The following is a 13,207-nucleotide window of genomic DNA, read 5'->3' on the forward strand; positions in this document are numbered from 1 at the left end:
ACTATGACACTAAAGCAGGAAAGTTGCGATATGTTGTGCAGCCCTACAACGAAGAAATGAAACGGATGAACAAATGAAAGACGAGGTCACAGTTTTGTCTTGTCGGTCCAACCAGCAGTCCTAACAAGTACAATTTCTTTCCACAGGGTTTAATTTCCATACTGCTGAATACAGTGTAGGTCATTTGGTGATGTTTAAACAGTTGAAACCTGTCCGTGCACACTGATTCCTCCGCTCAGTACAGGATGTCCTTCCTGTAGTTTACCTTACACCCCGCCTTATCATTTCTGAAGCAGCCGCCACCCCAACCCCCCCCACCAAAGTGTTCAGTCACCTCCACCGAGCGCACCCTGAGCATCATAATGAGGCGCCCTTCCCCACCCTGTGCCCTGGACAACAGACTTGTTTCCCACCCCTCTGACGGAGGTGTGGTCTTCCTCCCCCCCCCGCCCCTAAATGAACATAGAGGAAACACTGGAATATGATGATCAGTTGAGTTTGTTTCACCTGTAAAGGCTCAAATCTCCACATTCAATCCTAAAAGGGGCTTCATGCCCTCTTAAACTAACCCTAACCCATCCTCACCCATCTTCCTAGGTTGGGGTTTTCTGGCTCGACTGACTATTCAGACACCATCGGTTGCGAACACATCGCCTTTGAAATGATTTCAGTCTCTGAGTAGGTGGCAGTTTTTTTCCGATTTGGTTTTTGCAACATTTTCTTTCCTGTAGTGCATCAAATCTTCTCTTTGTGTTATCTTTTTGCATTGCCCTTTAAATAGCGTATTTTTATCTCTTCAAAGGAAGTGGTGACTCATTATACAACCAACTTTGAGTTCGGTAACGCTGCAGCAGGAACTAACGGCTGCAAAAACAATGCTTTGTTTCTCCATAACTTCTAACCCTCTGCTCTTAGGAGACAAATGCTTGCAGCCGTAATAGCGGCGGGTTGCACTGTGTGAAAAATGAATACAGCAATATGGGGGTTTGTTTGGGCTTGAAACACGGAAGGAAAAGCTGTATCCAATATACAGGAAGGTAACAAGAGTTTTCTCAGCACTGAAACGAAGACAAGGTTAAGATGAAGCTATACGAGACCGACACAATGCTAAACTGTCTGAAAGGTTATCAGATGAAATATGTGGGTAGCAGGGCGACATTTTGAATGGCGCCACTTGGGACTCTGAATATCATCATCTGGGCTCTTGATCTTGTCTAATCTCTTCGCTCCATGAAGGTAACAACCGCTCCAGGTGTGGGAGGAAAGACACCGAGCCAGGAGGACGAGCTCTCCCAGGGAGGCACGAGGGGGGTGGCAGGGTGGGCGACCGGCTGCAGGGTAAACTGCAGGCGCTTCTTCAGCGCGCTGGGACTGAGGGCACTCTGCAGACGCTTCCAAAGCACTCCTCCAAATCAGCTGGCTTTCACTTTTTGACAACGTCTCAGCACCAGACAATCAACAAGAACATCCATGGATGAGACGTTTACAATAAATGACATTTTCTCAGTTGAGTAATTCGCAGGTTTCTCAAGGAAAATGTTTTTAGTTTCGCCTCATTGTTTGATTCACAGGTGATGCAGGATTATAATGTTTGTCTATATCTAGTACAGCAGTATTTCCCGAATACATGGATGGATGTTTAGACATTGAGTAAAATCTTACTACTTTTATCTGGTGAAGCAAAATCTCCAGCGACTTACTGAACACGTGCTATGAAAAAGAAAGACATTGAACATCATATTGTGACTGTTATGTTCATAAGAAAGTTTGATTTGTGGCCTTCACAGAACCAAGGAGTCTGACAATGAGTAATTTAGACGATTTAAGCTAAAGGTAGAATTTTCCCGAACAAACGCAGCTGCTCCAAACACTCAGACAAACTTATCCCCCGACAAATATGAAATTGCTTTTGAGCAGGCGTGTTGAATAGATTAGTCTGGTGTCAGAATGTTTTAGAGTCGTGTCTCCGGTGGTGGTTTTTCTCCGCTGACACTCCCTCCCCGATCATGTCAGGAGCCATTTTCACTATGATAATTACGCCTGCCCTTCATCTCTGACCTCCTCCGCCACATCTGAATTGTCCCGAACAATCACTTTGACTGGCAGAGCGACGGCGTGTTCGCAGAAATAAAAAGAGTTCATCAGAGGGTAACCACAAAGTCAACTGCAATGCCCTTACTGATAAGTTTTAAAAAGATGCCTTTTTGTGCTAAAAATGAAAAAAAGCTGATTTAACATATACTGAAAGCAGAATGGTGGAACAAGTTAATAGGAGTACCTGACTTCAAAATCAGTATCGTGTGTTGCAATTAAAGAAATCCCTGAAACACTGGTTCAAATATTAATATTTATCTATCATCTTAAAGCAGTCAGTAAGTAATTAGTATGTATAGTATACATCCAGGTATTTTTTGTACATTTAATCAATCAAAATTGTTAAATACATTGGTTATATGAATGTCTTCAATCTGTACAAATCCTGATATATGTTAGTGCCATTCTAGTGTATTTAACCAGTATATATTAGTTGACATGTTGGTATTTGAGTAAAACTGATCTGTATTTACAGTATTTGTAAATATGACTGTGCTACTGTATCTGAGTGTATTTATAATTTGTTGGTGCTATTGTAGGGCATCCAATCCATATATATTGGTATACATTGATGTTATTTCAGCATATCTGGTCTCTATGTGTTGGTGTGATCACAGTGAGTTCAATTTGTTTAAAAAGGAAATATCTTGTTTTTTTAACTATAATAATAATAATAATAATAATAATAATAATAATAATAATAATAATAATAATAATAATAATACATTTTATTTTCACCAACTTTGAAAACACTCGAGGTCACAGTAAAAACAAGTTAAAAATCAAATCAGTCGTGTATTTTCAGTTGTAAATGTACATTTATATATGTATGTCACATTCGACACTTTCCCCTTTTGTTGTGACACTAACTTGTGTATATGTGATTTTGGCATATATGTTGGCATAATTATATATTAAAAATGAGCACGTGTGTGGTTTCATTGCAAAAACAAACAACAGCCCCCACTAGTGGCCCTACATGAAAACTTCATCATTTTCAACAATTCTGCTTTTTCCAGTCGTGTCTGTCATTCTGTACATATGCTGCTGCTGCTGCTGCTGCTGTTATACTTGGATTATTTCTGTAACTGGGCATAAGAGCAGTTTATAATTTTTCAGAATTAAAAATCTATCCATCGATTTATCTATCTATCAGCGACATCCCTTCATCTAATAGCATGATGGCTTGTAGGATTGGCTATCGGGTTTCCTCTCCCCTGCAGGTAGGAATGAACGTATCTGGTGATTTTTAAAGCATATATATAGTAAGTGAGAAAGTAAGCCAAACTGTGGCAAACTATAAATAAGCCAAATCTTTGAGTTTGAGTGCCAGGACCTCAGAATGAACAGCTTCCTCTCCGAGCTGTCATATTTTAGACTGCATTTCACCCTACACGGAGGAGGGCATCCATAATAGAAAAGGCAAGGAAACCAATTTCTGCAGGCACGGCCGCAACAATGGACCCAAATGCACCGCAGCCACAAGGTGTTGCATTTTAAGCAACAGGCACAGCTGAGATCAGTGACCTGTATCACCCACAGCTGAATGATCACATTCTAAAAGATATTCCTCCGCCCACGTACGCCCACAGAGAAACAAGTTCAGAGCTTGTCGCGCAGCTGCTGTCAAAATACTTCCTGCAAGAAGCACCAGAATCGCCCCAACAGGCAGCCCGAAATACCAGCGAGGACATCAAAAGCTCTAATTACACATGCATCCAGCGTCACCAAACAGAGGAGGTATCAAAGCCGGGGTTTCTACTTTAAACAGTAGTTTTATCTCTCTGCAAACACAGAGCTGGTGCTATAAGGTGCTCTGATGAAACAAGAATCAACCGGGAGCCATGTCTGGTGGGAATCTCGTCCCCAAAGCTCTGATCATTGATGTCACCATACAACTTATCTGTATAACACTCATGGCTGCAGACGTGAGGTGTCTCTAAACTTTTCAAATCTCAATGAAAACCACCTGTTGGTCATCTGGAGGCAGTAATGAACTGCCCTCGGCTGGTATGTGAAGGTCAAATAAGATTTTGATTTCAATAAATGATCGCATGAGGGATATATATGTGACAAAACTGGTAAATGTCCGCCCCTTCACTAGTAGGCATTGGAAATCTTGGGCTTGTTGATCAAATTTGGCACGCTCATCAAGACTGGCGAAAAAATTAAGAAAATGTAAAACATAACCCCCAATCATGTGCTCTCGAGCGCCACCAAGAAACACTAAAACGGCCACCACGGGCCGGAGGAATGTCGTAGGGAGATCAAACCAAAACTCAATTGTTCGTCTCATCGAGACCTAAAAACCCCGTGCCGAGACCCCTGACCTAAATCCAACAGGAAGTCCGCAATTTGCCGTTCAATATAGGATTTGCAAACAGTATTTCCTGTGAGGGCGAATATCGTATCGGCTTCAAAACACCATTGAAGGACAGAAGAGACTCTCCTGCTCAAGCGGTTTCGTTTTTATTAGCCATCAAAGCTCCGAACGCCGAATCCCGCCGCCTCCCTCCGCTCATTCAAATACAGTAGAACCTGTGAGGAGTGGACCCGGCAGGAGCAGACACCCTGTACTGGGTGGACACGTCACTGTGCGTGGACAGATATTTAACTGTTAACGCCCCTTAATGAGCAGACAACCTGCCTGATGTGGACAACGGACAGGTTTTCCTGGCAAATTTCAAGCTGAGCGACGCTAAGACGGCCAAAATACTTGTGCTGGACCCGATTATTGGAATAATCAGACGTGGTGGTGTCAGGAGATTAAGTTTAGAGATCTGAATAATCGCCTCTTTGCCCGCAGCACGGTGCTGCTCTGTGAAGCTCCTCTCCATCAGCCCCTCCATGATTTCTTCCATGATTTGACCAGTCTGGTCCACTCAGGATGAAACTGGACTGTAATGTGGTCCCTGAAGTTAATTAAATCTTATTTAATAATTATTTTGCATACATCTTATATATGTGTGTATATATGGATTCGTACTGTATACATCTTGTATTGGTTCAGTTTTGTGCTTTTAAATAATCATAACATATTTGGTCTTTGGTTCGTTCAATATCAACTGGTCCTACAATTTGTCCTCGTGACCCGTCCCTCCGAAGAGAGGACACCTGTCTTCAGGGGACACTTGCCCGTGGATTTTAGGGCGTCCCTACTTCACAGGTTTTACTGTACTTATTGTTTTTGTTTGTTTTCGTAATGAAACCACACACACTTGCGAAGAGAACAAGACGTTAAAAAATATTTTTTAAAGTTCCACTTGGGGGCCATTTTCATGAAGTTGCATTTTCAGTGGCTTTGTGCATCCTTTTCGTGTAAATGGTACTAGTTTGTACAACGTGATACTTCTACAAACAGATTTCATGCTTTTAAGGTTACAATTTCAACAACACTGCCACTGCAAACTCATGTTCAACTGGAAGAAATGAGAAGTTCCATCCAGAGAATTTGAAAATTGAAATCTTGTCCATTGCAGCTTCCAGTGCAGATATGCAGATTTTGAAACGCAATATGCAGTTGTACTTGTGTGTGTTCCTGAGTAACTGAGAAAGTTCGGACCTTTGACTGGAAATATACTCCTGAACGTAGATGAATGGGATGATGACTGAACAGATGTATCAAACTAATTCATGTCGCAAAATCCAGAAATGAGTATTGCAGTATTTTTAAATGGTGCATTCCTCAGCCGAGAAGACGAAGTTTTTAAAGTAACACATTCCATTGCTCTAATGACATCTGTAAAAACATTATGAAAAAAATGTGTTTGCTTTCCCACTCCGAATTACAAGGGAAAGCAGGTCAGTGAAGCAGACAGAAGGCTTGTGCCGATTGACAATCTGATCATGTACCGGCAATTGAAAGGATGAATGTTTTCTTTTTTTTTTTTTTTCCTTTGGCAAGGCTACCAGGGTTTGCTGCAAATGTTGAGGGAGCGAACAAGAGGCAAGCAAATAGGCGGAGAGAATAGCCCTGTTTACACAAATTTTTCAAGTACACACGGTAAACTTTGGTTGGGTTCTCGGTTGTTTGTGAACACAACAACGGCGTTTTGAGCCTCTGAAAACAACACATATTTGGAAACAGTTTTGAAGGGGGCAACGTTTTGGGAGAGCGCCCGGCGTTTAGCACTCGTGCATCCGTGCAGTCATTTTCTGTGAGTGCGAGTAGAACAACAACAAGGGACGGGTCCTGAGTCGGGGAGAGCGGGGACGGTGGTAAGATGGGGAGAGTTGTAACACCACCACTTCCACCACATAGGGAGAAGACAGGAGCCATATGATGATATCAGCGTTTACCCACTTCCTCCCTGATCCCACATGCTGATTATCGAGGCTGGGAACAGGCGTGTGCAGATTCTACAAAGAAAAAAACTAATTTTGAGGCATGAAAGTAATTTTTTTTGACCAAGACTATATTTTGTTTAGTACTTATATTAATCGCACATAAAACTATATGACTTAGATTAGATTAAATTGTAGTTTCTCAGGCAAAACGTGATGCATGTTTCCCCTGCAGATTTCAAACCACTATGCTGATACAGCGAGCTAAACAATGGCAGACAGGGGTGGGGTGGGTGGGGTTTAACACATCTTTAAAAGTGTTACAACCATCCTCTTACATAGAATTAATACCACTTTCTTGATTTTAATACTTTTACAGAAAGCCTCGGCAGTGGAAAAGAAAGACTGACCGAGGTGTGCCTGCAAATGTTTTTAAAAAAAGCATCTGATGAGGTCACAGAGAAGGGCAAGTCAGGCAGATCAGTGGCGAAGGGACATGGGATCTGCCATGGAACACCGAGCAGGTACTGCAAAACAGAAGCTGAGAGACCAGGGCTCCAGTGATCTTCCCAGTGTAGGTTACTGGAGAAGCAACAAAGTTTTCTCTGAGGAGCAGGAGGAAATGTTGGCTGACAATTTGACTCAGGCAGCAGACCTTTATTATGGAGTTATGGATTACGGACTAAGCATATGCCAGGCTAGTCAGTAATATGACAGGTTTTTGCTTCTTTTGTCTAATTGTTACAGCTTACCCCAGCATGTGTCACAACCTACCCCGGTAGTGGGGGAGGTTGTAACAAAGGAACACCAGGTATTTGACATCAACTCACGCTGTCTGTGACATTCTTGCAGAGGTTTGAATTAATGCCATTTGTAGTAAACAAATGTGGGTACTTTGTTTGAAAGTTTGAGACCTTGAGCTCAAAACTTCAGTGAGTTAAAAGTGCTGAAGCAAAAAAGTGTTACAACCATCCCCGGTCACCCCTACTATTTGTACTCTTCTCCAACAAAGCCTTCATTTACCAACATTAATTAAGCCATCACAGAGTCTGTATAATGTATATTGTTGCATTGCAAAATCACATCACACACAAGTGACCGGGAAAGGAAACTGCAAAGTTGTGTGTGCTCTTGGTTTGGAATTAGTTTTATCATGATTATAGGTCCCTTTTTTACACAACGACGTTTCAAGTGAAAACGCATCGTTTTTGTGTTTACATTGAATTGCCAGAAAAGCTAAAAAACTATGCAGTTTTCATGTAGGGCAACATCAACAATGGGAGAACACAGACATTCGTATGGACAGAAAACCAAGTTGGATTAGTATACCTGCTGACTGTCAACTATAAAACTACCAAGTCTGCGCATATTTCCACAGAGACGGAGCATTTTCAAAAAGTTAAAAGTTGGGAGGCGTTTTCAAAAAGTTCTATTTTCAGTGGCTGGAAGCACCGTTGACGGGTGAAAAAAGGTTTTCCGTTTACACTTGAAAGCATAACTGGAAGGAATTCTGACGATAAGCCAAACTCACCTAAACACTTCAGATGTTTAATTCATCACTTCTGCTGAAACTGTGTCTTCATAGTGATAAACCCTGTCCAGCTAGTTGGTTTGTTGTTAGTTTAATTCACTCTGTTTTTGTGACTGGTTGTCTGACTCAACCTGTCCTCTAAAAGAAGAACAGCCTGTTGCAGCATTAACAACGGTCCTCTTGATTACACTTGCGGGTTTAAGTCAACCTGGACCACTTTCTAGTGAAGCTGCTGCAGGTTCAGACTACTGGGAGAGCTTTCCTGCACTGAGCTTCTCTTCATGCAGAGATGATTCACTAAAGTTAGTTCTCTCTCCTGTCGTCTGTTCTCTCTCTACCTTCCTGAAGGACAGTTTAACTGAAAGTTCCTGATCTGAGCCTCCTACACCCATCAAATCTTCAGTGTTCTTTTCTTCATTTTTGACCACCTGTTGCTCATTGGCCTCGGTCTCTGTCGATTATTTTTCTCTGTTTTAATCCTGTAACCTCAGAAAATCTTCTCTGAGTCTCGTTCTTTGCCTCGACATGAGACGAGTGATGTCTTTGGCTCTATATGAATAAAAATGAAACTGAATTAAACCGTCTGTTCTGAATGTCTCTGTGCCACTCCAGACAAAAAGTTGCATTGCCTCACTATCGATGTTGGCAAACGGCGAGGACGCTGGATGTGCAGCAGAAATCGCCTGCGGCCATCTTCCTTGGGTAAAGCTGTCCGGTGGGAGCCAGATGGGATAACATCATCCTCGTCGACTTGGGCTTACTTTCATCTCCACTCCCCGGCTGCCAGCGCTCTGTCAGGACTGTGGCATGAGCGAGGTGGTGAGTGACATTTACAATCAGCTCTCGAGGCAGTTTCTCCCCCTTCGTGCAGTGAGAGGGTTTTGAAAGAAGGTTAATGGATTACTTCTGAGAAGACGTAAAACGGTTTGGCCTTGTGCGGCGAATCAGTGACAGAGGCCAGCGGATACAAGTATTCCCACTCCATAACTGTACAGGTTTGGTCACAAAACGAGCGTGAAAGCCGGAGGACATGTAGTGTCTATCATTAAGGATGGATTTCACACAGAAAAAGTTCAAGGGAGCAGGAGAAACTGAGAAATATCGCCACGGCAGTCGGTACGGACAGCAGAAGCTTGCAGGAGAAAATCTGATCACGATCAGACTGTCAAGGAGCTGCTGGTAAAGATGTGTGAATACATTTGGGCTTAATTAGTGTTTTAAGACACTAAAGTCCATGTGTAGGCACAAAAAGTGCACTCAGACCAGATTGTGAGCCACGACACGTGTGAATGCAAATACATGCGAGTCACGTTGTGGGAGGGGCCTAAGATTGGTTTTCAACCTTAATTTCAAAAGTAAAAATTTTAAACTGGTTTCACACTGAAATTAGATTTAGTTGTCACATACGAGCGCAGCGGTAGGCCCCGTTTACACCACAAGGCTTCAAGTGGTTTGACCAGCTTGGAGCCTTTTGTGACTATTTTGTATTCGAATATTTTCAAAATAGTAGTACCGTGTTTTTTAAATAGTTTTTGACACAACTTGATTCATTTCAAATCTATATTCAATTAGGTTTACATCTGATGTCAGACAAATTTCCGAGAAATATTGAGTTATGTTACACAAAGAATGAGTTTCTGTTTTTGAGCACTAATTCTCACTTCAAAAAATGCAAAAGTAAATAGTTCTGTCAGTTATTTCTACACTCATACACGGTACATTACATTCCAAAAAGAAAAACTTCTGATATCTTGTAGTTTCATGAGCATCTCATGGAACCCAACAGATCTTTTTGGTCTTTCACTGATGGTTCTAGAATCTTTACAGACGCGTGCCGCCTCTATAGCGATCAAGGAAATCCCTGATGCCTCCATCCCGAGCTGAGACTCACCCCGCTGGTCTGATCTCCGTGCAGCAGCATCCCGCTGAGCTCCTTCAGCCGCTTCTCCACACGACTCGTCAACTGCACGGACCTCTGAGAGCCGAGGAGGTCGGTGGCGCGGGCCGAGGCCCGGCACGCCACCACGGCGAAGTCACAAGATCCCAGCATGATGGACCCCTTGCCCTCCACGACGGAGTCCAGCAGCTCGGTCAGGGTGTCCTCTAACACCGGCACGCCGTCCCCGTACGGGCCGAACCACACCGCCTCCATTCCCCCGCAGCCCTTCAGCCACTGCAGCGAGCCCAGAGACTTCAGGAAGTGCATGTGACGCAACAGGGCGCAGCTTTGGGGAGACACGTGGCGATCGGAGGGGATCGGCTCCGAACCTCCGGCAGCGGCCTCGGGGTTCGGCGACAGCTGCAGGTCTGGGGTCTCGGAGTCCATGTCTGCGTCAGGTTCGGCACTCCCGGGACCGAAGAGATCCTGCGAGTTTTCGTTCACTCTGCCGTTGCTCTCTGGAAAAGTTCACGCAGTGAAGATCAGTTCTCCCGGTCACACGCCAGAAGCCTCATGTAAGTCTTGCATGGAGTTTCCTACTGAAAAATTGACGAATGCTCAAATCCCCAAAAAGGTTGTACGCACTAAAAGAATCCTGATTTATTCATGTGTCTGTACGCATCAATCCAACCACATTTCATTTCAATAATTAGTTGATTTGGGTATTAATGAGCGGGCCATCTCCTCATGAGGTTACTATAAATATGCCAGATTTAGCACATAAAACCATGCAAGGCTACAAACATATGAAAAAAATAAAAACATATAAAAACAATATGGTAAAACAAAGACAAAGATAATAAAATAAATTCTTGCTAAAATCCTACAATAAGGTGCAAATATTAAAGTGCTTACTCAGTAGTCTGACATGTGCCATTTAAAAATATATATATATATATATTCTAAAGTGGATGATTGTCCTAATGATCACAATTCCTTTGTACATCCCGATCACTGTTGGAGTACCCGACTTCTCTTTGTCCACGCCTGTATCTGAATATGGGAATCATATTTAATTGAGCCCTGCACCTGAGAATCCCCTCTCTGTACCATCAGGAAATCAAAACAAAACAATGAGTAAGACGGGGAAAAAAGAGGAACTTCAGAGAACGCGAACTGGAGACACTTGTCGCCATGGGCGCAGATTTCTTTTTTTGGCCCGCCCGTGTCCTCCGGGGGTTGTCTCTGCGTATTCCGACCGGGTCAGAGGTAGGGACAAGCCCCAGGGTTGGAAAAGAGCCACCGCTCCTCTCACTTCATGTTGTTTTCCTTCAATGGGAGGAAATTCAATTTGGGCCGAATCTACAAGATTTAAACTGAGTGACGCGATGACAAAGGACTTGTAAAATCCTTTCTCACATGTCGCACCGGTAGAGCAGTGGCAGTATTTTAATATATAGAAGGCGAAACGCAGCTGTGTTCATGTTTTTTGTTTGATATTTTGATCGGCTACCCCCCAGTGGTGAGTGGAGGTGTGATAAATAGTTTCTCTGTCAATAGTGAGTCGATGGACAAGAACAACAATGGTGGCCTCCAGAGTGTCATGACCCCCAGGGTACATCCGAATAATCCCTCCTGTCTCCTTTCCTATCTGTTTTTCCTTAATCCCAGAAGTGTTTAAGTGATAAGGATGGTTTGAATTCTCAATAAGTTAAGGAAAGGAGGCTCAATGCTTCCTTTAGAACCTCCTTTAGCCGAGGAAACACTGACGCATCCGCAAGGAGAAAGGAGGGACTATTCGGATGTACCCCCAGTTTATACTCTCCTGGGACTGGGAGTGTCACTTTAATAGCAATCCAACTTTGTTTTCCGTCCATGTTAATGTTTATATGTTATATTTGACAAGTCAATGTTGACCTGATGTCGGCTCCAGGAGACGCCATCACTCAGATTTAAGATTCAGTTTTTTTCCCAGAAGGTAAGACTGAATAAAAAGCCTCTGTTCCAATTGAAAAAAGTTAAGTTCTAATGAAGACATTCATTTAAAAAATATTTAAAAAACCCTTTGTGGTACTACATCTAAAACGCTACGGTCTGAGGGGCGGGTGAGAGGTCGGGAAGTTTGATTTCTGTCATTTTTAGTAGCTCATCGATTGGTTTGAAGGGGCTAAAACTATCAGGTCTAATGTTGCTCCTTCATCTTCATATTGTGCGGGTATGAAAAGCATTAAAACACATTTCTAAAGGAAGTAAACGGGTCTGTTTTCCCAGGCCGACCCTCTGCTCAGGATCTGCTCTGGGTCACATCTTTCATACTTCTCCGATAATTGTGTGACGCCATGGCAACGACAATCTTCTCTCAGACAAAAAAAATAATTAAAAAAAATACAAAAATCCCTCAGAGAGAGAATGCCAGGCGTAATTTAGCACAATTTACCTGCAAACTACAAACTACGCTCCTCCAGTTTTTCATGTTTTCATTTTGGAGTGAAAATAAAGAGAAGAAATATTTGGTTTTGAGGAAAAGAGCTGCGACTCGGCCGTGATACACAATGCATCATCAGATGAGACACTTTGCGTGTTTACTCTCAAACTGACTGTAATTATGTACTTTATCCCACTATGACATGATTCCTCTTATTGATGTGTCTCTTGTAGGGCTGCAAGCCAAACCAAATAACAGAATAGTTTGATACTGTACAGATACGCAGAGTATATGTATATTAAAAAGCAAGCCATGTGTTGATATCCTCGTCAGACTGAATGCAAAGACGCACTGTGTGTTTCTGCATTTATTCAAAAACCGAGTTTGACGTCGCTCCTCAATATCTGTAAATTTCGGTCTACCTTCGGCGTCCGTGAGCGACGTGAGCTTCGCGATGAGCTCCTCCTGCCGGAGCCTCAGCCCCTGGGCCTCCTCCTTCCTGCCTTCATCGCGGTCCTTCAGCTGGCGGCCCAGAGCCTCGGCGTACTGTCCGCCGCTCACACCCGCAGGCTTGTTTCTTATTATAGCCAACGCCAGGGCCAGCTTGGCCCTCATGAAAAACCACTGGGTTTGACTCGCTCCTGAGGCGCGGCACAAAGACGAACAGACTTCAAAATAAGATTCAAGGCAGATACAATGTGGAAACCACTCGGGTCAGACGTGGCCGAGAGTTTAGCGAAGCGGACGTACGGGTCGTACGGGTCGTACGGGTCGTACGGGTCATCTTGAATTTGTTTTAAACTTCGGCTCCATTTACATAACAACGTTTTGCGGTCAAAATGGGAAACTTTTGTTTGTGTTTTCCGTTTACATGACAACGGTGCTCGGAGCCACTGAAAACGCAACTTTTTGAAAACACTCAAGTCTCCATGGAAACTAACTAATCAAAACTGATCTGAACTAAATCATACTTTATTAATTCCCTTGAGGATAT

The 13,207-nt window shown here is 43.1% G+C and overlaps 1 protein-coding gene across 1 annotated transcript in view; it reads right to left on the minus strand.

Moving 5' to 3' along the window:
• mei4 (meiosis-specific, MEI4 homolog) overlaps positions 1–12,997 on the minus strand; it is a gene marked incomplete at both ends in the record, with an annotated part of 99,381 nt that extends 86,384 nt beyond the window's left edge. Inside the window, 3 exons of the mRNA XM_080491073.1 lie at positions 9,801–10,306; positions 12,636–12,854; positions 12,991–12,997. Of these exons, the coding sequence (XP_080347199.1) occupies positions 9,801–10,306; positions 12,636–12,854; positions 12,991–12,997 (732 nt within the window). The remainder of the gene's footprint in view (positions 1–9,800; positions 10,307–12,635; positions 12,855–12,990) is intronic.
• Positions 12,998–13,207: the final 210 nt, after the last annotated feature.

This window comes from Lipophrys pholis, assembly GCF_963383615.2.
Source record: "Lipophrys pholis genome assembly, chromosome: 21".
Classification (NCBI taxonomy): domain Eukaryota; kingdom Metazoa; phylum Chordata; class Actinopteri; order Blenniiformes; family Blenniidae; genus Lipophrys; species Lipophrys pholis.